Source organism: Oncorhynchus clarkii, chromosome 23, assembly GCF_045791955.1.
Source record: "Oncorhynchus clarkii lewisi isolate Uvic-CL-2024 chromosome 23, UVic_Ocla_1.0, whole genome shotgun sequence".
Lineage (NCBI taxonomy): Eukaryota > Metazoa > Chordata > Actinopteri > Salmoniformes > Salmonidae > Oncorhynchus > Oncorhynchus clarkii.
Window position 1 is genome coordinate 23,405,751 of NC_092169.1, and position 27,143 is coordinate 23,432,893.

At 43.4% G+C, this 27,143-nt stretch overlaps 1 protein-coding gene across 1 annotated transcript in view; it reads left to right on the top strand.

Moving 5' to 3' along the window:
• LOC139381462 (leucine-rich melanocyte differentiation-associated protein-like) overlaps window positions 1–27,143 on the top strand; it is a 381,245-nt gene that overhangs the window by 323,115 nt on the left and 30,987 nt on the right. The window contains exon 6 of the mRNA XM_071125016.1: window positions 20,847–20,931. Within this exon, the coding sequence (XP_070981117.1) occupies window positions 20,847–20,931 (85 nt within the window). The remainder of the gene's footprint in view (window positions 1–20,846; window positions 20,932–27,143) is intronic.

The following is a 27,143-nucleotide window of genomic DNA, read 5'->3' on the forward strand; positions in this document are numbered from 1 at the left end:
GGAAGGAAGAAAGGGGGGCAGAGACACGGGAGGCAGAGCGAGTGAGAGAAAGAGAGAGGGGAGGCAGAGCGAGTGAGAGAAAGAGAGAGGGTAGGCAGAGCGAGTGAGAGAAAGAGAGAGGGGAGGCAGAGCGAGTGAGAGAAAGAGAGAGGGGAGGCAGAGCGAGTGAGAGAAAGAGAGAGGGGAGGGAATGAGGGAGATGACTGGAGTATTTAAGAGCATTACTTGCACTATTACACGATGTCAGGAAATGTGCGTTAATTGGAAGTGATCAGGGCTCTCCTAAAAGCCGCTCTGTTCAGGAGGTTTGGGGTAGAAAGCGTAATTGTCCTGCATAATCCCCGGCTAGCACCGTTCACTCGCTCTCTCTCTCTCTGTCCCTTCATCTGGATGAAGAGATCCAAAAAGAAGGGCTTTGTAAAGGCCAGACCCCCCCTGGGCCTGACAGCCACGAGTCTCTCTCTTTGTATTACTTCATCTCTCTCTTACTGCATTTCTCTCCCACCATTTTTTCATCTTTCATACCCTCTCTCTCTTCCTCTCCATCTTTTTCACTCTCTCCATCTCCCTCCATCTTTCTTTCTCCCACTCTGTTTCTCTGTTGTTGTGACTAATCGCTCAGTGTGTTGCCAGGTATTAAGAGGTCCCCATGCAGCTTTCCCTCATGTCGCACAGGTGATTGACTGAAATGAATCAGTGTTCCTTACTGTGTTTGTTCTGCTTTCATATCAGGAAAGCGAGAGAGCGAAATTGAAAGGACAGAGAGAGTATGATTTAGACACACACAGAGGAGTCAGCTGTGAGCTGCATGGGGGGGGGGGGGGGTGTTGGGGGGAATATGCTGCCCTTGTGCCCTCTCTTTGAAGTGAAGCACAGGCCGTGTGTATGGGCCCCTGAGAGGGGAGTTACTAGAAGCCTTCTATACATCTTCTGAAGGCAGGGGGCCCGGCCTCTAGCTCAAGACACAACAAAACACACAGCTACCTAACACTGCTGATTTTTGTTACACAGTACAGATTATACCTGATTTTGAGCTGGATAAATGTACCAATTATCGGATTTATTCTTGTACATTTGCTTGTTGATAATTCCTCAAGATGCTCTTTACAATTGATGCATTGTATTATCAGTCTCTCAACTTCCGTTGTTATACGTTCTCATTCAGTCTGACCTCTGGAAGACCTGTAATGAGTTGTGTTATTTATCTGAAGATTGATGTCAAATACATTCTTCCAAACACTCTGTGATTGATGGGTGTTTATCCTTCGTCTTAACAGTTCTGTTTTTCCGTCACAAGGCTAAGAGCGATGGCGTCCGCTTGCTGTGAGTACACTGTCATTAACCCTCAGTCCGATTAGCAGAGAGGAGAACAACTCCTCTTCTCTAGCAGATGCTTTGTGTCACAGTAATGTCACACTGTTAGGCCCAACTGTCACCACGCTCCTCAGTGGCGCTACTCAGAGTAAACACTATGGCTTTGATAGACCACTTTTAGGCCGCACGGCCTGCGCTGGGATCAGGGGTCGGCGGCCATCTTGGTGGTCTGCTCTGGTGTGTTCTGGGGAATGTTTGTCTGGAGAAGATAAGTGTTTGAAGAGGAGCTCCAGATGCTCCTCCGTTACAGATTGTCATGTCACGCTACAGATAAGAAGCCAGTGAAGGTCCCGCCGCTGGCCCCACTGGCCCCTACCACACACAGACACACTCACACAAGATAAATATTTACAAGAGGTATTTGGTTATTTTTACAAAAGCAAGCGTGAAGGGACTCTGGCTTGGAGGATGCTTACACTTTTTTGTTGGTTACATGTACATGTACAGACTGTGATACTTTTGAAGATCAGGAACCAGGGTGGTGTGTGTGTGTGTGTGTGTGTGTGTGTGTGTGTGTGTGTGTGTGTGTGTGTGTGTGTGTGTGTGTGTGTGTGTGTGTGTGTGTGTGTGTGTGTGTGTGTGTGTGTGTGTGTGTGAAACGTGTGTTTTTTCTCCAATAGAAGATATTACACACCTCCGAGCGGTTCATCTTTCTGAGTAGAAACAAACAGTAAAACCACCCACCTTCATCGTAACGCTGCATTCCAATCTTCTAAATGCAGAAAGCGTGAGAGAGAGTGTGTTTTCACCACTGTGATAAAAACACAGGGGCCTGTCGTGTAAGTTAATACGTTTACCTCAGCGACTGTCTGTCACGCCAACCTCCAATTTATTAGAGCTGGGACAGTTTACTCAGTCAGACCCAATTGGGTTTCAATTTACTCACGCCACCTGGTAAGACTCTGACAACACTCTGATGAAAGCATGATGAAGGGAGGTTGGCTGCTTACTCATCATCCACTTACATGGATCTCCCTCTCAGCTCAAGACCCTTTAATTGTGGAGATCTGAATATTCAGGGTCTGCAGATGGAAATCAGCCAAACAGTAGACACTGTATAGTCAGACAATTTTTCTCTCTGGTATTTCATGTGTGTTTTTTTTCCTACCTATATTATTAACTTTCTTCTGCATTGTTGGGATAGAGCTTGCAAGTGAAACATTTCACTGTACTGTTTTTACACCTGCTGTGTCCTGTGCATGTGCCAATAAAACGTTGAAACGTTGAGTGATCTGTGTGATGTTGTTCAGTCATCGTACATCATCACTGTATTCTTTAGCAGAAGGCTGGACCTCTTTGAAGTTGTGTAGATCACATCATTACGCTCTTTTCGTTTTCAAAGCCCTGCTCCACAAGTTTCCGACTTAAAATGACAAATTAACAAACCTGTTCACAGGGTTAGTTAACTCTGGAGTTAAGTCAGTCAGCCTTTAGTTTTCTTGCTCCATATTTCTGGAACGATCTCCTCAATACATTTAGAATAGATGTGGCAGTTCAGGCAGCGGACAGAGGATTTGAATAATTAAGACGGTGTTTTAGTTTTGTGTATAGTGTGTATATTTATGTTTGTCTGTGCAATATATATTGTATTTCATTTTTTATATATTTTATGAAATGTTATATGCAGGGTGTCCTTGTAAAAAAGACACTGGTCTCAATGGTGACTGATAAAATAAATAAAGAGAAGGTAGAGAAACAAACCCTAGTCTTGTTCTGCTTACTTTGCAACAGTCGTGTTTATCTCTCTCTCCCTCTCTCTGCAGCCAGATGTATTAGAGACTGGTGACAGTGTTTCAATTAGCAGGTAGCTACATCGTTAGCATGCCATTACCACCCAGAGAAGAATGCCAGACAGGCAGTCAGCTTATATGTCCCAATAGTTCTCTGTAAAAGGAGACGATGCATTTTACACACCTACCCGGCCAGCCTCCAATACGCTTGTCTGACTGGGATTATTAGAAGGTGATATTTTTCCCGCTTCTATAGATACAGACTCCTTCATCTCAGCTAGGAGCTCAAACCCAGTTTAAACCCTGTCTCAGTCGCCTGTTCGCGGCTAAATGACACAGATACAAAGACAGTAGATGCATTTATTTCAATGTGGCAACTCAGCACTTTCCCTGTCTCGGTATGAGTCTTTCTGCCTGTCTGGCATTCTTCTCTGGGTGGTAATGGCATGCTAACGATGTAGCTACCTGCTAATTGAAACACTGTCACCAGTCTCTAATACATCTGGCTGCAGAGAGAGGGAGAGAGAGGAAGTGAGGGAAATAAAGGGAGAGGAAGCAAGCGTCTAATTGCTATGGTTGACAGTATATCTTCTGTGCAGACTTCTGAGTCATCATTTGCACAGCGTAATGAATAGGTTAATAAAATCAAATACTTTAATTATAGCTTAGTGGGCTGGATTGTTAATGCTGCCAGTGTAGCTCAACTGAATAATACAGTCACTGGTATCAATTATCTACAAGTGAACTTGTTTAAATTATATTTTACAGTCTCTTGATAACATTAATGCTAGAGGCAATGTAATGATAGACAGACAAAGGCCATGCACCAATTATCATAAACTATTAGCTTGTTTCCAAAGGGTTTTATGTTAATCTTTTAGTGCTTAACTACCCTGCAATTAACATAGCAGGAGGAGCTGCCTTCCAGCTAGGCTGCAAATTGAAGTGCCTAGATAAAGAAAAACACACTGAGATGAAACCCCCGAAAAAGAAAGCGAGCTATCGTACTCAAGTGTACGGGAATGTGTGTGTGTGCGGTGTGTTTGTGTTTGAGAGAGAGAGCGAACGAGAGGGAGAGACGGTGAGTGCGTGTGAGCGTCTGTGTGATCAAGGATGTGTAACAATTCCATTATCTCTGGTGGGCTATGACATGAGATGTCTCTTTCAGACCTCTCTCCCTTTGTCTAACGCCAAACTACCCCTCTTTGGGGAGCGTGAAATGAAGAGCTCTCCCCAGCTACGACAGTCAGCGGCTGCATCTGACAGAGCGCATCGTTTACATATCAGGCTAGCAGTGGCTTGATATGCAAATTCAGCCCGTTGAAAAGGAGCTACAGGGAGATACGGTCCATTGTTAGGTGTTCACAGTGCTCCATTTTCTTTTATGCTAAACACAGTCGTATACAGAGTGTGAGCCTCTCGTAAACCGTGTGCTGCCTTTGGTAGGTCCAGCCCACAGAGGAGAGGAGGCCCCTAGGAATATGTCCCAAATGGCACCCTATTCCCTATATAGTGCACTACTTTTGACCAAGAGCCATATAGGGAATAGGGTGCCATTTTGAGAAACATCCACAGCCTTTAGAGGACATGCATGTATAAAGGTCTACTTGACAAGCTGGGTTTGGGTGTCTCTTTTTGTTCCTGACACATAACAGCTGATACTGTTTCCACTTAGTACTGAGGTACAGTGGAAGGTTTGATTTAATTGATCTTATATCAGTTTGAAGAATCATGACATAGCTGTTTGTACTATTTACATGCAGAGATGGAACTTGGATTTGGGATTTTGGACACTGGCAAGCTGGGATAGTATACTGCAATTTCTGTTTACATGTACTGAGGTACAATGTAATAATTTGTTGCATATGTTTAAAGTATCATGGCGTACCAGTATTAGTCTCTACCATATTTGTTTGTGTAAGAAAACGTCATAGTATGTTAGGAATGCTGTTACCACAGTATCAACTTTACTCACTGTGCATGGAATTATTATTCCTTCCTAATCTTTTTATGTAATAGCAAACATAATGTGCTTTGTGTTAATAATTTAACACTGTTTATCTTACTCCTGTAGTGTAAGATAAGTTATTATAAGCAGTAGTATGTCACAGAGGTATGTCACAGAGGTATGTCACAGAGGTATGTCACAGAGGTTTGTCACAGTGGTATGTCACAGAGGTGTGTCACAGAGGTATGTCACAGTGGTATGTCACAGTGGTATGTCACAGGGGTATGTCACAGTGGTATGTCACAGTGGTATGTCACAGGCGTATGTCACAGAGGTATGTCACAGAGGTATGTCACAGTGGTATGTCACAGAGATATGTATAAACAGTAGTATAAAATGCTGTCAGAGTGTGTTACATGCAGATGTATTGCTGAGTCTTTGCTTGATCATTAAACTCAGTTCTGCTATATAATAAGCCATGCATGTCTCGACCCACTGGGCACAAACTGGTTGAATCAAAGTTGTTTCCACGTAATTTCAACAAAAAATGTAAATGTGATGACATTGAATCATAGTGGAAAACAGATTGGATTTTAAAAAGTCATCAACATAATTGGAATTATTTCTTTTTTTTCACCCACTTTTTTACCTAAATCCAATGGCAGGTCTGTTCAACACTGGTCCGAACAATCGGATTTCACGCTTCAAGATTGCTTCAATCATGTGGACTGGGATATGTTCCGCTTGGCGTTGGAAAATAACGTTGATGAATTTGCTGATTCGGTGAGCGAGTTTATTAGCAAGTGCATCAGTGATGTTGTACCCACAGCAACTGTTAAAACCTTCCCCAACCAGAAACCGTGGATTGATGGCAGCATTCGTGCAAAACTGAAAGCGCGAACCACTGCTTTTAATCAGGGCAAGGTGACCGGAAACATGACCGAATACAACCAGTGTAGCTATTCTCTACAAGGCAATCAAACAAGCTAGGTGTCAGTATAGAGACAACGTAGTGTCGCAATTCAAAGGCTCAGACACGAGAGAAATGTGGCAGGGTCTACAGTCAATCACGAACTACAAAAGGAAAACCAGCCCCTTCGCGGACCAAGATGTCTTGCTCCCAGACAATTTAAACAACTTCTTTGCTCGCTTTGAGGACAACACAGTGCCACTGACACGGACGGCTACCAAAACCTGTGGCCTTTCCTTCACTGCAGCCAACCTGAATAAAACAATTAAACGTGTTAACCCTCGCAGGGCTGCCGGCCCCAGCCGCGTCCTCAGAGCATGCGCAGACCAGCTGGCTGGTGTGTTTACGGACATATTCAATCAATCCTTATCCCAGTCTGCTGTTCCCACATGCTTCAAGAGGACCACCATTGTTCCTGTTCCCAAGAAAGCGAAGGTAACTGAGCTAAATGACTCACTTCCGTCATCATGAAGTGCTTTGAGAGACTAGTCAAGGACCTCCACCCTACCTGACACCCTAGACCCACTCCAATTTGCTTACCGCCCCAATAGGTCCACAGACGACACAATCACTCTGCACACTGCCCTAACCCATCTGGACAAGAGGAATACCTATGTAATAATGCTGTTCATCGATTACAGCTCAGCATTTAACACCATAGTACCCTCCAAACTCGTCATTAAGCTTGAGACCCTGGGTCTCGACCCCGCCCTGTGCAACTGGGTCCTGGACTTCCTGATGGGCAGCCCCTAGGTGGTGAGGTAGGTAACAACATCTCCACCCCGCTGATCCTCAACACTGGAGCCCCACAAGGGTGCATTCTCAGCCCCCTCCTGTACCCCCTGTTCACCCATGACTGCGGGGCCATGCACGCCTCCAACTCAATCATCAAGTTTGCAGACGACACTACAGTGGTAGGCTTGATTACTAACAATGACGAGACGGCCTACAGGGAGGAGGTGATGGCCCTCAGAGTGTGGTGTCAGGAAAATAACCTCACACTCAATGTCAACAAAACAAAGGAGATGATCGTGGACTTCAGGAAACAGCAGAGGGAGCAGCCCCCTATCCACATCGATGGGACAGTAGTGGAGAAGGTGGAAAGTTTTAAGTTCCTCGGCGTACACATAACGGACAAACTGAAATGGTCCACCCACACAGACAGCGTGGTGACCTCAGGAGGCTGAAGAAATTTGGCTTGTCACCAAAAAAACTCACAAACTTTTACAGATGCACAATCGAGAGCATCCTGTCAGGCTGCATCACCGCCTGGTACGGCAACTGCTCCACCCACACCCGTAAGGCTCTCCAGAGGGTAGTGATGTCTGCACAACGCATCACCGGGGGAAAACTACCTGCTCTCCAGGACACCTACAGCACCCGATGTCACAGGAAGGCCAAAAAGATGATCAAGGACAACAACCACCCGAGCCACTGCCTGTTCACCCCACTATCATCCAGAAGGCGAGGTCAGTACAGGTGCATCAAAGCTGGGACCGAGAGACTGAAAAACAGCTTCTATCTCAAGGCCATCAGACTGTTAAACAGCCATCACTAACATTGAGTGGCTACTGCCAACATACTGACTCCATCTCTAGCCACTTTAATAATGAAAAATGGATGTAATAAATGTATCACTAGCCACTGTATTTCGCTACACTCGCATTAACATCTGCTAACCATGTGTATGTGACAAATAACATTTGATTTGATGTGCTTCAAACGCTTGTTACTTTCACATTGTATTCACGTAAGTTGACAACTCAATCAAATAAAAATAAAAATTAGACATATACAGTGGGAACTCTCAAGCCATGTGATCCATTGAAACAACATTACCCATAAAGCCCTTGGATAGTGTCCTGCATCTCTTCCATGATGATGAATGGTTGTGCTGAAGCCTTAATCTGGTCCATGTTAAAGATTCACTGCCCTCTCAGAGTCAGGGCTAGCATTGAGATGCCTGGCCAAGCCTGATTTATATTCAATGGCATGGACCAGGAGCCAAGTGCACTATCTGCAAAACAGATGCAGTGGATGCCCTTGTCCCCGGGACACATATTTCACCCAGAATTGAAATGGTGAACAAGGTCATGTCCTCTCGCTCGCTCACTTGCGCTTTCTCTCTCTCTCTCTTTCTCTGTGCGTAAGTCTCTGTTTCTCTCTCTCTCTCTATTTATCTCTCTCTCTCTCTCGCTCTCTCTCTCTCTCTCTCACTCTCTCACTCACTCACCCACCCACCCACCCACCCACTCACCCACCCACCCACCCAAAACACTTTCTAATGCCATGTTTAGGATGGTTAGCTGAAGCTGAACAGAGCGCGCCACTCAGCAGGATGCATGCTTTGATTGAAACGATTTGGACGTTTCACCTGTAAAACGTCATTCACGATTGACAGTGAGGGCCTGTTTTGAAATGAGGTAGCCTGTGCTTAATGTGCCTAACTTGGTGTTTGAGGATATTCAAAATATATTTGTTTCTTTAGACAATAGCCTATATCTGGCCATAGGCAGACGTTGCAATTGGAGGATGCATTTTGTTATGCATATTCTATAATGATAGGCTATTAAATTGGCTACATCTTTGTCGGTACAAACTTTGAGGAAATTTCCCTCACTTAAAAAATAGCACTATGCCACTGGAGAAGACGGGCAGGGGACTGCATGCAGGGCCAAAATCCTGATGAACACTCTGCCTTCAAACAAAATTCCTTTCTGTCAGCCCCCATAACTTATGGGGCCAAGATTACAAAGCTACCGATATAATAAATTATGTTGATGGACAGAATTATGCTCAGTGCTTCCTGCACTCCCCAATGACGCACACTAGCTTAGCGCAGCCTGACAAAGACTGTGATTTAGCGCTGGGGCTAAGGGGACTGGGGCGAGAGACAGAAAAACATTCACAGGCCTCACACTGGCCCTCGGCCTAGTGTATAAAACCCCTTCTTAATTCACCAACAAACCTGTCGCCATTAAAAGGGAAAGAAAAGGGATCGCAGATCATAAATACTTCCATATTTATTAGCTAACAACAAAGTACAGCTGGAGAAGGGAAAGGGATTTTGAAAGAACGTTGTCAAGGATAAAGTGAAAGAGGAAAAACACATTTGCTCTCTCTCTCCTCTCGCTCTCTCCCCCTCCTGCTCTCTCTCGCTCCCTCTCTCTCACACATACATCCTCACTCTCTTTCTTTCTTTCTCTCTCTTTCACACACTCTCCCTCTCTCACACACTCTTTCGCTCGCTCTCTCTCACACACACGCTCTTTTAACTTTGACCAGGGATGTAGACTACTGCACTTATTCTGCTGCATAGAAACAGATGTGTCTGCTCCGCTCTCAACGTGTGACAGACATACGAGATAAACAGAGAGAAAAGCAAAGAGAGGAGAAAAGAGAGAGAAGAGAGGGCTGGCACGGCAATTACATTTATCTCAGTGAGAGACAGATTAAAGAAAGAGCGGAGTGAAACAAAGTTCCATTGGCTTAATCAGCCGACAGGCTGCTAGAGTATACATGATAAATCAGACTCCTGCTAAACCTGGCTAGGGATGGAGGGAGGGAGAGAACGCCTCTGCTATGGGCTAGTGAAGAGAGAGAGAGAGAGAGGAAAGGCGAGAGAGAGGGTAACTATAAAGACTATAGCGAATTTATCCACTCCGGGATCACGCAGTACCTACCAACTGTTGATTAACTATCACCATTCATAACACTGTTATTGTTGGTGTCAGAGGAGAAATTATAGTTTGTTATAACGCAACTGCTACGGCTGCCCTCGACCGTTAGGTAAACAGGAAAAAAAGACTGTCCTGTGTTTCCCCGTTTCCTCTTTAGGTCTCTTTCTCTGTCTGAATCTCTCACTTTCTCTTTCTCTCTCACACTCTCTCTTCCTTCTCTTCCACCGCTCTGATTCAGAGGGGTTGGGTTTCAATGCGGAAGACACATTTTGGTTGAATGCATTGTTGTACAACTGACTAGGTATCCTCTTTCCTTCCCTTCCTCACTATCCCTCTTTCCCTCTCGTTTTCTCGATCACCCCATCTCTCTCTTGTTTTCCATTTTCTGTCTTCTCACTCTCTCTCTCTCCCTCACTGTCCCTCTTTCTCTCTTGTTCAATACATTTCTTTCTTTCCCTTCTTTCGCACATTCTTTATCCCTCTCTCGATCTCCATCTCCCATCTCTCTCTCCCCTTTCCCGTCTGTAGGTGAATGTTCTTCCTTTAGCCTTTTCAGGCTGCCACACACAGGGCAAAGAGAAACAGGAGGTTAACCCCTAACCCAGGAAGTGGAAGCCGGGGGTGTAGTGTACTGTAGATATCCTGCGTGTCATTAGTTCAGCGTGGGGTCACAGCTGGGTCTCTCACAGCGTGATTACACCGGCTGATTTATCTGCTGAGGAGCCCAAACACAGATAAATCTCTGCTAGGGCTCATCTCCACTGCAGCCCCGCACTGAGGTCTGGGATTCTTTCTAACTCAGCCTTCCGCCCGCCCCACATTCAGTCTGATAAATGACCCCAAGCTGAATAAATACTCTCCAAGTACATCCTAAATAATGCATTTAGATCACCTGCATGCACTCTTGGACTTGTAAATGTGTATATTGTTGCATTTTAAAAACAGCAAAGGTGTTGCTTTGATTTCTCGATTTCTCTGCATCCTCGCTCAACCTTCTCATTCCTGTGTCGTTGATGAAAGAGAGGAAAGAGAGTCAGAGGTTGGCGGACATTTTGTTTTGCAGGTCATTTCTCCCTAGTCTGTCTGGTACTGGGACTCCTGTGTTGTATTGGCCTGTCTGTGTGTCTGTGTCTTTACGACAGAGTTTAAAACCCAGCGGTAAATTCACATACTGGAACACAGCACTGGCTCGCCTGGGCGTCACCCTCCCTTTTTGGATTGTAGACGCGTTCACCAGTGCATTTTTAACTACATTAATTGTCAGTTTTCTTGTTGACAAGACATTTATGCAGTAATAATTGGCTGGGAATGGATGCAGTGTAGAGGAGATATCCATCACATCATGGCTGTAGTGTAGTCAGTGGTCTGCCAGCTGCACAATCCACAAGCGCCACCTCCACGGCTAGTAGGAAAGTATTTCAGCCCTCCCTGCTCCTCTCTCTCCTCAGACCCCGGCTGTTTGCTCAGTCAAGATTATATATACCCACGATCCATTGCCTGCCTCACAGGCGCTCATGGAGGTCTATGATAACAAAGACTTTGTGATTTATGGCCTGCTGTGAAAGCAGAACTTGATGAGATTAAACAATTTCATAGCACAAGTGTTTCTCCGCGAGGGTCTCCTGATTTGTGGTGGCAAGGCGGACAGTAAATCACCTTTATATATATATATATAGCATGCTCAGCAAAGCAGTGCAATTACTGGTCGAGACAGCTACTTTTGATTTAATTTTTATCCCTGGGTTTGTCTCTTTTATTCTCCGCCTGTCACGCAGACACTCACCTTCATAAGTCCTTCTGTAGGGAGGGAGGGAGCGAGGTAGAGGGCGAGGTAGAGGTGCGAGCCTAGCGGTTAAGAACGTTGTGCCAGAAACCAAAAGGTCACTGGTTCGAATCCCAGAGCAGACTAGGTGAAACATCTGTTGATGTGCCCTTGAGCAAGGCACTTAACCCTAAATGCTCTGGATAAGAGCATCTGCTAAACTACTAAATACAACATCATAATGGGAGCTGCATGGTGGCGTACAAAAAAAAGGGGTTCTGGATAGAACTAAAAAGGGTTCTGGATAGAACTAAAAAGGGTTCTGGATAGAACTAAAAAGGGTTCTGGATAGAACCAAAAAGGGTTCTGGATAGAACTAAAAAGGGTTCTGGATAGAACCAAAAAGGGTTCTGGATAGAACTAAAAAGGATTCTATTGCTTGCTTCAATAATGGCACCCTTTTTGGCTCGATCCATAACCTTTTTTCGAAGAGGGTAGTCCCTCTGCTTTCTCTCCCTCGCAGCTTTTAGAAAAACAACAAGAAGACGACACGGACCACCATATAACAACATAGCCACTGTAGATATAGGAAGGGCTCTATATTTCACGCATTGTTAGTGGGCCTCTGGTCGGTCTGTCCGTCCATCCGCCCGCAAGTCTGTCCATCTGTCTATCTTGGAGGTGAATGGACTAGGCATGTTGTAATTAGACTGTGTTGGGCACTACTTTCTCTGCGCCATAAAAGATGACATGGTGCAATGTCTTGCAGGCCGGGGTCCGTCTGTCTGTCCGTCCGTCCGTCCGTCCGTCCGTCCCACCCTGGAAGAGGAGGATGTGTGTTGCTTGTTGGGCTGTGAGTTATGATATGTTGTGGAGATAACGCTGTCATCATTGCAGCCTGGAGGTTAAAAGATGCAGGAGAAATGGCTTGGGGAAGGGAAGGTCATTCTGACTTGGGCCAAGTAGCCTGGGAATTATGACAAAAGAAAACATGATTTGTTTTTTCCATGATTTTCAGTCGTTCCAATAAACAAAACGAATTGATTAGTATTGTGTTTAGCCTATGTAAAGTAGTGTGTGTCTGTGACAGAATGAGGTGTGTTTACACAGTATAATGTACATGTAGATTTATGTATGTGTATTCAGTATTTGTATTGTACCCATATGTGCAATACTGTGCTGTTGGCCTACAGTGTGTGTTCTGGGGATAGGAATGTATGTGTGGCTGTTGGTGTATATTTTCTGTCCGTGTGTGTTTGTGTCCTTTTGTAAATGCGAGGAGCACATCTGTCGGCATCATCCCATATCTTCCCAGAAAACATCAAGAGATCTCATTATTTCGACACATTTCAGATTTTCTCTCCCTCTCCCCCTCTCCCTCTCTCTCTCTCGCTCTCAGTCTCTGTCTCTCTCTCTCTCTGTACGCCCCAAGTCAAAATTAGTTTTCATTCCCTCTGTGATCTCCCTTGACTGAAGCTCGGCTGAAAGTAAAGAAAATAGCAGTCTTCATAGACCCGGGCCTCAGTCAAACACACACAAACTCACACAGCTACATCTCTGAGTTAAGCATTGCTAAGTAACCTTCACATTTCACTCGTGTGAAGAGCTAATTTCCTTTAAGTTCCACATGTCACTTTTTGGTGGGTCGTCTTCAAATGTCTCCCGCCGTCTAATTGCATAGGAAACATTCCAGACAAGGCTGTGTGACAGGCCCGCTCCCTGAGTCTTCAATTATTAAACATCCTACCCATCCAGCCATCCAGGCAACCAGGCAGCACACACTCTGTAGTGGAAAACAGCTCTGACGTTAGCTACAGCCCCTAATCGCTACCGAAAGCCTCATGATATGTCACACTTCTGAGTCTCTCTCCGTGTATGTGTGTGTGTGGGGGGGGGGGGATCTCAAGTGATTGAAGACATTTCTGTTCCAACAAGATGCTAGGGAGGAAATGGCATGACAATTGTCCTTGAATCTTGTGGACAAATTCAATGCTAGTAGAGGTCAACTCTCTAAAGAAAAACAAGTCTGTACAGTACACTATACAATGACTCACAGTGTAATGGCTGTCATTTTCTATTGACGTTACGTACTTGTATCTCATTCAAACATCTCTGGACTTTCCAACAGCATGATAAACTGTAGGGAGTAACTATTCCCAGCTTGCATCAGTGATCACCATACATTAAGACTGTTACAGGCCGAGCTGCTGGATAACCTTTTTTCTTACCAGACTCCCATTGGATGCAACACCACTAATATGTTACTAATATATTTTGTTAGACTTTATCCTGTATAATCTTAATGGTTATGGACATGGTAGATAGTATACAGAGTCAGAGTCAGCCCAGCAGTGGAAAGGTCATAGCCTTGCCGAATAAGAAACAGCCTGAAGCGTGTACTAAGCTGTATACCGGAGTTCCTTCACTACAATACAACGCATGTTTCCGCTTTACTCTCGCTTATTCTGAGAGGCATTCAAATCAAAAGGTCGGACTGAGCAGCTTTTTAAAATTCAACCCTAAAAACAAACCTGGACCTATTAGCATCTAAGGGTTGTTGATACGGGCAATTTAACTTCCTGTAGTGAGACGACCTTTGCTTGTTTAACACTGAGCTGCGTGTGTGCGTGCGTGCGTGTGTGCGTGCGTGCGTGTGTGTGACCCATCCATTGCTTGTTTAGCACTGAGCTGTACATAGAGAGGTGACGCAAGGTTGTAGATTCTGCAAGTGCTGTACCCTTCACTTTCCGCTCCGAGCGAAACAAGCCCAACGAGTTGCTGGTCTTGTGATCAGTGATCCGTTTACTCTGAGCCAGTTCATTGGTGTAAAACTGGTGAATCATTAATGGAACGCCCTAACAACGTTAGGTTGTTGTGTGTTGTGTATGGCATCATCACATCAAATGTTCCCCCCCACCACAAGAAAACAGAGTTAATACATTTTACACACACAAAAGTAATTTAAAACACATCATGTTTTTTGCATGCGTATCTGATACACAATTATCAAGGTCAACGGTATAAAAGTGTTTCTTTAGAAGTACTTTCTCTCCTAGGTGTGGTCGATACAGTGCTGAACTAATACTACATGCAGAAATGTGTTTCAAACAACTGTTTCAAGATTTGACTTCAATTTGTTTTGTTGCTAGGCACTTTGTTGCTAGTTTTTCATTGTCGAAAAACACGCACTTATCATTTGTTTTTGGCTCTTAAATGTACCTCTTAAAATAATCTAAGTGGTACGTAGTCATCTTTGCAACTCGTGATGTTTAAACTGGAGTTTAACTTTGAATAAGAGAATGGCTTTGTGTCTTAATTACAACATTGTGTATTTTTTTGCCGTCGTTAACCGCGACTCTTATTAAGTTATTGTTAGTCAATGTCTCTCTATCATTTTCTATTACTTGTTTTGTATCTCTGTTTTTCAGGATGTTTATGTGTTTTTATGTTCATAACCCTGAACATCAGAGGTATGAAGCACAAAATGACATTAAAGAAGTATGAAAAATGTGTCAGTCCAGCATTAACTGTTGACTCAAATAAGTGTACAACTTCTGTCTCCTCTGATCTTTAAAATCATAAGAAAGCAGTGCAAGAGCTAAAGGAGAGACGAGAAAGAAAGTTCCACGTTCACACACAAAATAAATATTTTTGATATAGACCCAAAGAGAAAACATTTCAAAAGACATTTTTATACATGTCTTTTGCAAGCGCAAACAGCAGAAATGGTGTCAAGAGAAAACAAAACAGAAAGCTTGTTTCTTCTAACAATTGCTTTAAGCTACAAAAACCTCCTAGAGTCCCTAGCCTCCCATCACTGTCAGTTTATTCTCCCTCTTCCCTCCCTCCTTCCCCTCCTCTTTTTCTTCCCTCTTTTCCCCCATCTCTCTCTCTCCCTCTTTCTTTCTTTCTCCCCCACATCCCCATCTCCCTCTCTACTCTGCAAGGCCCAGTCCTTGGCCCCTCCGTGTACTCCTTGGGCCCTGATAGGTTGTGGTCTGATGCTTAGCAACAGCATTCCTGTGCCCTAAGTAGCAGTAAGCCGTCGGCTGAACCCTTTGATGTGGCTGTCAGGACCTATTTATTTCCTTTTAGCACTTTGTCTGCTTGTCCAGATGGAGAGGGAGATAAAAAAGGGAGCTGGTGTTTACACCGCTGGGCCTGGACGACGTAGCCCTTATTACATTGTATTGCTGCTCAGTCTCAACTAGGGAGGTTGAGGTGAGGCGAGAAGTAGGGAGGGAGGGAGCGACGGGGCGGGATGAGTCCTTACCAACAGGGCACTCCATCCAGAGATCGGCCTTGGTCTCAATGGACACTTTAGTATTTGTAGTGCACTATGTTTGACCAAAATCCCCATGAAACATTTGGGACTGATAGCTTAACCTTGAACAGAGTTAGCCAAACTCTCTGAACTGTATTCCGTATATACTGTAGGGTTTTGGCTCTGCCTATCTGAGAAATACTTTATCTCCACGGACTTCACAGAAGGAAGCTGAGACTGGTATAGGCAAGGGGTGTCACAATGTTGGGTCTGAGGTATATTCATAAAATACTCTACATGCCCTCATCTTCCCGTTCTCTCATGGTGATCTGTTAGAAGCAATAATCATTATTGCCTCAAGGTTTATCAGCATTTATTCGTATGAAACAGCAGAAGAGAGAAGACAGACAGTACTGGTGTGATGTATAATCCTGTATGGGAGTCATCTTTCATTATGACATTTAACAGAGCTTCCTCTGTCTCCCCACCTCCCCTCTCTCTCTATCACTCCCTCTTTCTCTCTCTCTCTCTCACACTCTTTCTCTCTCCTCCCCCTCTCTCTTTCTCATCCCTCACTTTCTCTCGTTTCCCTCGCTTTTTCCTCTCTCTCTCTCCCTCTCTCTGTCTTTCTCCCTCGCTCTCCATTATCAGAGTGAATTCTGCTTTCCTTCTCCCCAGCCTGTATTATTATAAGCTGTGTTGATAACTCACACAGCACAGAGACTATAATGATGTGAACACTCAGCATATGCCTCTGGCCCGGCAAATTAAAACAATACTTAGCTTGATGAGCATACTACTCCGGCCAGCACAGAGAGGGAGGGAGAGAGAGAAGGGACGCTCTTAAATAGATGACACTGCAGCACCCCCATCTGCTCAGTGCAGGAACAACGAGAGAGAGAGACAGAGAGAGAGAGAGAAAAAGAGGGAGAAGGGGGGGGGGCTATAATTACTTGTAGTCCACAGTCCGCCTCTCAGAGAATGTTTTGAACATTAAGTATGTTTGCTTTTAGCGGTTATTGATGTGATCTCAGGCCCTCTTCAATCCATCAGTTTCTCATTTCTTTGAAGATCATTTATGATCTGAATATGCAGCATTTTATTATTCCAGTTTGCCATGGGCCGATGAAGACCTACTCTCAATGTAGCTAACAGGGACTATTGGTATTCACATACACAGTTATGACTTACCGACATGAGTCAAAACACATTCAAAAACATGTAATGGATAGATGTCATTTTAAACGTCTGCCATTCGTTTCTATTTTAAATCAATGAAGACCGTGGTCTGGTCGTCAGGGTAAATGTCTTAAGCATCTGTGAGCACTGAGCAGTGACCATACTAAATGAATGAGTCCAGTGGGCCTACAGTATGAGCCAACCCTTGGCTTTAGATTATGTTTGTGTAAAATCTTAAGGCTTGTGATCAAAGACTGGCCTGGTCGGCCAGCCCTTTTAAAGAAAGAGGAAGGGAGAGGGGGAAGGAGAGAAGGCTAGAGAGCTAGAGAATGGGGGGGTAAAGAAGCACAGAAAACGAGAGAGGGAGAGCAAGTGGTAACAAGGAAGAGATATAGGACATAGATGAATAGAGAGAGAGAGAGGGCCCTGATAACAGCTGTGTTTCAGATCTAGTCCTCCCTGAAGTTGGTTCCATAGGGACTCCCATCATCAGAGGCCAAGCAGCTTTCTCATCCCCTGTACGGGTCATAGAGTAAAGTGAATGGGGAGAAGCGGGGGGAGTAGTGGGGAGGGTGGGTAAGAGGGAAAACTGTCTGATTAATGTTCTACGGGTGGGGTGGTGTTGTGGATAGGGAGGGAGGGGAAGATGGGGGTGTTTGATCAGTTGACGTGGCATGGTGGGAGGGGATCAAGGCAACGCTCTGATGTTGACAGCGGGCCATTTTTGGGGGGCAGCGACTGATTGACGTCCCTGCCGACCCGTAAGGAGGAGCGACCCCAGAACATTGCTTCCTATCCAACCACTACCCCCCCCCCCCCCCCCCCCCCCCTCGCAGTCTGTGGGTGGTGCTGGTAATAACGTGGCTGGTGGGAAGATTAATTGTGGACAAGCAGCAGGATTAGGAGGGTCTTTGTGGGGCCAGGGGAGGAACAGGGGAGGGCCAGAGTCTGTGATCTCTCAGGCAGGACAGGAAATAAACCAGACAGGCAGGTCGCTCTGGGGCTCAATGGGCTGCCTCTCAGGCCATAGAATCAGAACTGGGTAGAACAGACATTCACATTCACTCTTATTCAGTCCTATTCAAATCAATGGTTCATGGTTCATTGTTCTATTGGTTGTAATTCTATGTCTAAGACACAGACCTATTATGTAGTCAGAGCCCAATGACTGGGGGATGTTAGGACACTGCTGACACATTGAAGAGGAAAGGCAGACCTCCAGTACTGTTTAAATACTACCTGAAATAGTTGTTAGATATGGTACAGTAGAATACTACCTGAAATAGTTGTTAGATATGGTACAGTAGAATACTACCTGAAATAGTTGTTAGATATGGTACAGTAGAATACTACCTGAAATAGTTGTTAGATATGGTACAGTAGAATACTACCTGAAATAGTTGTTAGATATGGTACAGTAGAATACTACCTGAAATAGTTGTTAGATATGGTACAGTAGAATACCACCTTAAATAGAGTGTTTACCTACCTATTTTGGAAAAAAGGATTGATAATATAAGGACTTACTTTACTCGCGGCGGACAGTGACCAGTGTTTACTCACTGCATCACTGGTTGTAAGATATAGTACTGTAAAAAAAATAATAATACTACCTTAAATAGCTATAACACCCAAAAAACTGACCTCGAAGTGAAGTTTGAAGTATTATGTGGACAGGATATTTTGTGATATTGTCATTCTAATACGCTCATCTACTATTGCACCCAAAACTCGTTGATATCATTTTGTCTGGAACTCTTCTTCTAGTAATATATAAAGCATGTGCTCACCAGCCCAAGCCAGCCTATGTACTGTAATGTCCTTCAGAGATCCTATCTGAAAGCACATTATGGGATCATTTTCAATTTACACCGCCATTGAAGAATATGTTTTCATTTAGCGTTGTCCACCTCTCTTGTTTCTCAAGGTTGTGTGTGGGGGCTGTAGACTAGTGAAACAACCACACAAGGGGAGAAATAGCAGCACTAAACCATCTCTAATATGTATTTGTCACTTTGGTGTTTTGCTATGATTAAAAGCCCAGTGAATTCCTTCCTGCAGGAGAGGAAAGAGGGTATTTCTGCAAAGGCATCAGATAGCAACATGTCAAGATAAACTGCCTGTTGAAACAGCTAAAAGTCCAGGGAACAGAAGACAAATAAAACAGGATGTTTAGGTCTTTCGCACCAAAAGAAGAAAAACAAATAAACACTTTTGACCTGTTCAAATACACTCACTCTTAATATCAGTATAGTTTGTATTGTCTAAACTCTGGGCCTTGCTGGTGGCCGTTCTGTTCTTTGAATGTGCAACCAACCAATGTATTTTCAGTAGGTACAGTTGGGAAATGTAGACTGTCACCACAGGGTTGGGTAGGTTACTTTGTAAATGCAATCCGTTACAGTTCCTAATTACCTGTTCAAATTTGTAATCAGTATTTTTGGATTACCCAAACTCAGTAATGTAATCTGATTACATTCAGTTACTTCTAGATCACTTTCCCCTTAAGAGGCATTAGAAGAAGACAAAAATGTATGTTACCAATTGAACGACATCACTTGCAGGATAAATCAATGTTAAAGTTTACGTAGCTGGCCATATATGGATGTTATATTTTACTTTATGGGTTGGATATGTAGGCCATCGCTTTCTACTGCGTATAATAACACGATTAAATTATATCTTTACATTAAAAACCAAAGTCTATCAGAATTCCAGTCATTCCAATAAATGTTATACGCCTTGATCTTCAAGAATAGGACTTGGAAATATGGAAGTATAGATTAGCCATAATGTTTTACCGGAGCATTACCCCAAAACTACGGACTTATTAGCCAGCCCTACTCTGTTGTTTATGATTTTGTTGTAATGGAGGACTGATTGGGCTCATTGATTCAATTTGAAAAATAAATGCTGCGCTCATGGAATGGCATGTTTTTTGAGCACTACTGAAAAGTGCTATTTACATGTGAAAAATGAATGCCATATGCTGCATTTGCTATAGGTCGACTGTTTGTTGGTGACACTTTGATATCTTGATAATATGCCGCTGTTTAAAACAGAGCCGCCCAACTCTGTTTTGGTTAAAAGCAAAAATCCCTTCTGAATTTAAACGTAATCCTCAAAGTATTTTTTCAAAACCTACTTTCTACTTTTTCAAAACCGTCTGTAATCTGATTACCATATTTTTGCTGGTAACGTAACGGATTACATTGACCTTTTTTGTGTGTAATCTGTTACTCCCCAACCCTGGTCACCACATAGACCTACATCACACTGAGTTACTCAGTCTTTCCAAGAACACACCTAGTGTAAAAGAGCTGAGAACTCAAGAAACAGTGGATGTAAGTCTGAAACCTTGAAAGCCAGTAGCAGAGAACGTTGGAGAGTCAGAGTGGTGATGTCATGCCACCTGTTGGTGTGTAGTCAGATAGCAGTAGTAGTGTGTTAGTTAGGGCTAGGGTTAGAGGGGCTGTGGATCATAGTGTGTGGTGTCTGCCCTTGGTTTGACCCCTACAGCAGGTCATGGCTCAGTAGTCATGAGGCCTTCCCCCATATAGACCCCCTCTAACAGGCCAGGAGGGGGACAAACCATCAAAGCCAGGGTCATAGCGCCTACCTCTCCATAAGAAAGTAATGAAACCTGCCCTGGCCCAGCGCTCCTTCCCTCCATCTGCGATAAAACAGGAATGGAGCTCCAACATTTCCTGTCTCGCTTCAATAGAATTTATGGCACTCGGACAATCAGTCACGGCAATGAAACCGCTCAACCCTTCTCTACTTCTGCATCTCTCCCTTTTTCTCTCTCCTTTCTCTCTCTCACTCTCTGCATCTCTTTCTCTCTCTCTACCAATGAATTTGTTTGATAGCTGAGGACATGTTTTTTCTTTTACACGCTAAATAGTAAAGTGTGTGTGTGTGTGTGTTTCGTTTCCCCAGGCCCCAGGTGACCCCAGGTCTGAGTGTTCCTTTATGCCCTACACCCCTCTACCCAGAGGCTCTAGAGACGGCAAGAACCACAAAGGTAAAGATTACACTTCCTTATGAGCCCTCTCTAGTCCTCACTCACATCAGATTTATTAGAGGGGGCATATACAATGTGGGTATATATACAGTGCCTTGCGAAAGTATTCGGCCCCCTTGAACTTTGCGACCTTTTGCTACATTTCAGGCTTCAAACATAAAGATATAAAACTGTATTTTCACGTTATTGTAAAGAATCAACAACAAGCGGGACACAATCATGAAGTGGAACGACATTTATTGGATATTTCAAACCTTTTTAACAAATCAAAAACTGAAAAATTGGGCGTGCAAAATTATTCAGCCCCTTTACTTTCAGTGCAGCAAACTCTCTCCAGAAGTTCAGTGAGGATCTCTGAATGATCCAATGTTGACCTAAATGACTAATGATGATAAATACACTCCACCTGTGTGTAATCAAGTCTCCGTATAAATGCACCTGCACTGTGATAGTCTCAGAGGTCCGTTAAAAGCGCAGAGAGCATCATGAAGAACAAGGAACACACCAGGCAGGTCCGAGATACTGTTGTGAAGAAGTTTAAAGCCGGATTTGGATACAACAATATTTCCCAAGCTTTAAACATCCCAAGGATGTGCAAGCGATAATTATATTATTATAATTATTTGTATATTGCACAAATCTGGCCTTTATGGAAGAGTGGCAAGAAGAAAGCCATTTCTTAAAGATATCCATAAAAAGTGTTGTTTAAAGTTTGCCACAAGCCACCTGTGAGACACACCAAACATGTGGAAGAAGGTGCTCTGGTCAGATGAAACCAAAATTAAACTTTTTGGCAACAATGCAAAACGTTATGTTTGGCGTAAAAGCAACACAGCTCATCACCCTGAACACACCATCCCCACTGTCAAACATGGTGGTGGCAGCATCATGGTTTGGGCCTGCTTTTATTCAGCAGGGACAGGGAAGATGGTTAAAATTGATGGGAAGATGGATGGAGCCAAATACAGGACCATTCTGGAAGAAAACCTGATGAAGTCTGCAAAAGACCTGAGACTGGGACGGAGATTTGTCTTCCAACAAGACAATGATCCAAAACATAAAGCAAAATCTACAATGGAATGGTTCAAAAATAAACATATCCAGGTGTTAGAATGGCCAAGTCAAAGTCCAGACCTGAATCCAATCGAGAATCTGTGGAAAGAACTGAAAACTGCTGTTCACAAATACTCTCCATCCAACCTCACTGAGCTCGAGCTGTTTTGCAAGGAGGAATGGGAAAAAATGTTGGTCTCTCGATATGCAAAACTGATAGAGACATACCCCAAGCGACTTACAGCTGTAATCACAGCAAAAGGTGGCGCTACAAAGTATTAACTTAAGGGGGCTGAATAATTTTGCACGCCCAATTTTTCAGTTTTTGATTTGTTAAAAAAGTTTGAAATATCCAATAAATGTCGTTCCACTTCATGATTGTGTCCCGCTTGTTGTTGATTCTTCACAAAAAAATACAGTTTTATATCTTTATGTTTGAAGCCTGAAATGTGGCAAAAGGTCGCAAAGTTCAAGGGGGCCGAATACTTTCGCAAGGCACTGTATATATATATATATATATATATATATATATATATATATATATATATATATATATACTCATTTAAAGGTTTTTCTTTATTGTTACTATTTTCTACATTGTAGAATAACATCAAAACTATGAAATAACACATATGGAATAATGTAGTAACCAAAAAAGTGTTAAACAAATCAAATCAAACCATCTCAATTGTGTTGAGGTTGGGTGATTGTGGAGGACAGGTCATCTGATGCAGCACTCCATCACTCTCCTTCTTGGTCAAATAGCCCTTGCACAGCCTGGAGGTGTGTCGGGTCATTGTTCTGTTGAAAAACAAATGATAGTCCCACGAAGCACAAACCAGATGGGATGGCGTATCTCTGCAGAATGCTGTGGTAGCCATGCTAGTTAAGCTTGCCTTGAATTCTAAATAAATCACAGACAGTATCACCAACAAAGCACCCCCACACCTCCTCCTCCATGCTTCACGGTGGGAACCCACAAAGCATCCCACAAAGACACGGTGGTTGGAATGAAAAATGTCACATTTTCAGACAAAAGGACAGATTTCCACCGGTCTAATGTCCATTGCTTGCTCGTGTTTCTTGGCCCAAGCAAGTCTCTTATTATTGGTGTCCATTAGCAGTAGTTTCTTTGCATAAATTCGACAATTTGATGAACAGTTGATGTTGAGATGTGTCTATTACTTGAACTCTGTGAAGCATTTATTTGGGCTGAATTTCTGATGCTGGTAACTCTAATTAACTTCTCCTCTGCAGCAGAGGTAACTCTGGGTCTTCCTTTCCTGTGGCGGTCCTCATGAAAGCCAGTTTAATCATAGCGCTTGATGGTTTTTGCGACTGCACTTGAAGAAACTTGAAGTTTTCAAAATTTTCCAGATTGACTGACCTTTGTGTCTTAAAGTAATGATAGACTGTCATTTGTCTTTGCTTATTTTAGCTGTTCTTGCCATAATATGGACTTGGTCTTTTACCAAATAGGGTTATCTTCTTTATACCCCCCCCCCCCCCCCACCTTGTCACAACATAACTGTTTGGCTCAAACGGATTAAGAAGGAAATAATTTCCACAAATGAGCTTTTAAGAAGGCACACCTGTTATTAGAAATTCATTCCAGATGATTACCTCATAGAGCTGGTTGACTGAATACCAAGACTGTGCAAAGCTGTCATCAAGGCAAAGGGTGGCAACTTTGAAGAATCTCAAATATAAAATATATTTTGATTTGTTTAACACTTTTTTTGGTTACTACATGATTCCATTTGTGTTTTTTAATAGTTTTAATGTCTTCACTAGTGTTCTACAATGTAGATAATAGTAAAACATAAAGAAAAACCCTGGAATGAGTAGGTGTATCCAAACTTTTATCTGGTATATTATAAATACATAATAAACGTGTACATCAAATTTATAAAACCAAGGTCAGGATGATCTCCACATCCCCACTCTCTGATCCACACACTCATCAGACATATCTGAGATTAAGATAGCTGAACACAATATGAACAACATATTCACAATAAATCCAGGCTCCTGAGTGGCACAGCGGTCTAAAACACTGCATCTCAGTGCAAGAGGTGTCACTGCAATACCTGGTTCGAATCCAGGCTGCATCGCATCCGGCTGTGATTTGGAGGGCGGTGCACAATTGGTCCAGCGTCGGCCGGGGTTGGCAGTAAATAAGAATTTGTTCTTAACTGACTTGCCTAGTTAAATAAAGATTAAAATAAATAAGTAAAATAAATAAAAATAAAATAATGTCCATTGTCTTTGATAATATATATGAATATGCATGTTTTTCTTCTTATTGATTAACTGTAGTGAGAGAATAGTGGACTTGAGATTCATCTGGGATCATAATAGTGGTCAATTTTCCCTCAGCTCATGTCTTTGAGTAGTTGATGGATCCTGAAATGTATCTAGGTTTTGGTTCTGATTTTGATTCTGATGTGAGGGTGTGTATATGTGAACCATCAATGATGATATGTTGATGCTATTCATTGTTTAGGCCTTATTCTGATCTAATAATGTGTGAAACAGATGACATTCTTTCACATGCATACCTCTGTACAGTATAGATCAAACACATCTTTTTCTCATCATCATAGACTAATGTATTTCTAAATTTGCCCCAGTTTTAGCAGAAAATATATGTATTATAGTATATTAATGAGAAGCATTTGTTACACAGTTGCATTAATATCAAATGCATACATTTTATATGCATCTTTCTTAATGTAAATTATTATTTATTCTATTGTGTTGAATTGTATTATATTCTTAACTAAATGCACTGGTACATTCCTCTGTGTTGCTTGTCTCTCTCCTAGCTGCAGTAAGGCAGTCACTGTGCTGGCCAGGCTTGTAGTAGAAAGAAAAGGTGACCGGTTCTTTGTGTCCGTAGCGATGTTGTGTGAGTGGCCCTGAGGCCATTTTACCGGACCACACAGCAGGGCAGCAGGTTTAAACATGAGACATTCATCATGCTCTTTGTCTCCGCCATGCAAAACACTGCCGCTGTGATGCGCCCGACGCCATGGCAGCCAGCTCAAGAGGTCAACATTGAGCACCTCACACACATGGGGTCGCACACACAGCACATGCACACACACACACACACACGTACTCACACACAACCCTCCTCCCGTCCAGTGCCAAGGACAGATCTATTTCACAGTGGCTGACCAGCAGCTTTCCATGTGATGTAGGAAGAGGGACAGAGACAGTCCCAAATGGCACCCTATTCCTTTTATAGTGCACTACGTTTGACCAGGGCCCATAGGGACTAGGGTGCCATTTGGGACACAAGCGGAGAGACCCTGTGCTTTGTCAACATCAGGCCGGCCAGGGAACAGTCCATTAAAAGGTGAGGGGATCTGACATGTGAGATATTTCTCCCTCCCTCTTAGATCTGGGCCGTGGTGTGGTGACAGTCACCGTTTGTTATGTTTATGACGCGAGCGCTGCAGCCTTAGATAACACTGCCCTCATCTTCAAGCTTCACCTCCTCTTTATGCCCCCCGCCTCAGTCCGCCTTCAGCACGGCAGCCCACTTACTTCTCTATGCTTTTTAAACATACTGGAAGAACTAAATGTGGGGGAGCAATCACGATAACTTTCTGTGCGTTCTTACCTTCTACGTACTTGCACTGTGAGATGAGGACGTTTCAGTAGAAACTGTTAACAAAACTGGTACACTGACGTCGTTATCACTGTATAGATTTTAGTATGGTTTACAATCATTGTCATAATACTATAATATTATCATTACATGTTGCTGATAAAGTTCATTATCCCTTTGAATGAATCACCATATATTTGTATCAGTAATATTTAGGTGTGGTTTGATGAACCGTGGAGCAGGGATGTCTGTTTGTGTTAGCCCCTACATGGCCCTAGTTGGTGGGATGTAGCTAGGAAGTCTGACAGCCCCCTGTCTGCTGCAGAGAGAGCCTCCACACACACACACACACACACACACACACACACACACACACACACACACACACACACACACACACACACACACACACACACACACACACACCTGTATAGGAGCCCCAGAGCCCAGGTGCCACTAGTAATTACTGCAGTCTGGAGCTCTAGGGAGGGGCCAGAGCTGGCAGGTCAGTGCCCAGGGGGAGAGGGGTGGAGAGTGGGGATACTGCTCCAGGAAAAGCCCCTGTCTGGGGGTGGCTGTGTGGCGGAGTCAGCCTTGGACAAGACGAAAAGAGAGGAGACAAGGGAAGAAGAGGGTGGAGGGAGGTAGATGGTGGGAGGAAAGAGTGCGACACAGAAAGAAAGAAAGAAATATAGAAAAAGAGAGAAAGAAAAAGAAAGAAAGAAAGAAAGAAAGAAAGAAAGAAAGAAAGAAAGAAAGAAAGAAAGAATGAAAAAAGAAAAGATTTGGAAACATAATAGCGGAAGATAGAGAAGAGTGAGCAATGAAGGAGGAGAGGGCAAGCAAACTAGCGACTAAAAACAAGAGGGTAGGACAGGGAGAAAAAGGACGGGGAGACTGTGATGTGTCTTGGAGCAGGCCAGGGTGACACAGAGTGGAGTAGTGACAGGTCTGGAGGCCTAGGGAGCAGAGTCACCACTAGAGACCTTAGGATCCTCCTCTGCTGTCAGCTCTGGTTTTAGCTGTCTGCCAGGCTGGCAGTCGGAGATTCAAAGTACTCTTCCCGACGTCACCTCTAGTACGCAGCAGAGCGCTGTTTCAAAATGACTCTCACAATCAGAGTACAAGACACTTCTAATAACATTGTGGATTTGATCTCCCAAAGAGAGGCCTCAAACTAAAGTTTGTCCTTGCAACATACCTAAAATGGACAAATAACTGAGATGTTAAAGTGCCTAATAATAAATACCTAAAGAGTTTGAATGGAGCATTACTGCATAATGGCTTACTGTAGTTAATAACGAATCAAGGCTGAGTTGTGATTAAAACCTGTCAAACATAATGTGTGTGATGGTCTAACAACAACATTTCATTATCTGACGATATCATGTTCTCAGAGATGGTTTATTTGATAGACCTTAGTGCAGTAGGCTTAAAACATGTACAGTACCAGTCAAAAGTTTGGATACACCTACTCATTCCATGGTTTTTCTTTATTTTACTTTTTTTTTACATTGTAGAATAATAGTGAAGACACCAA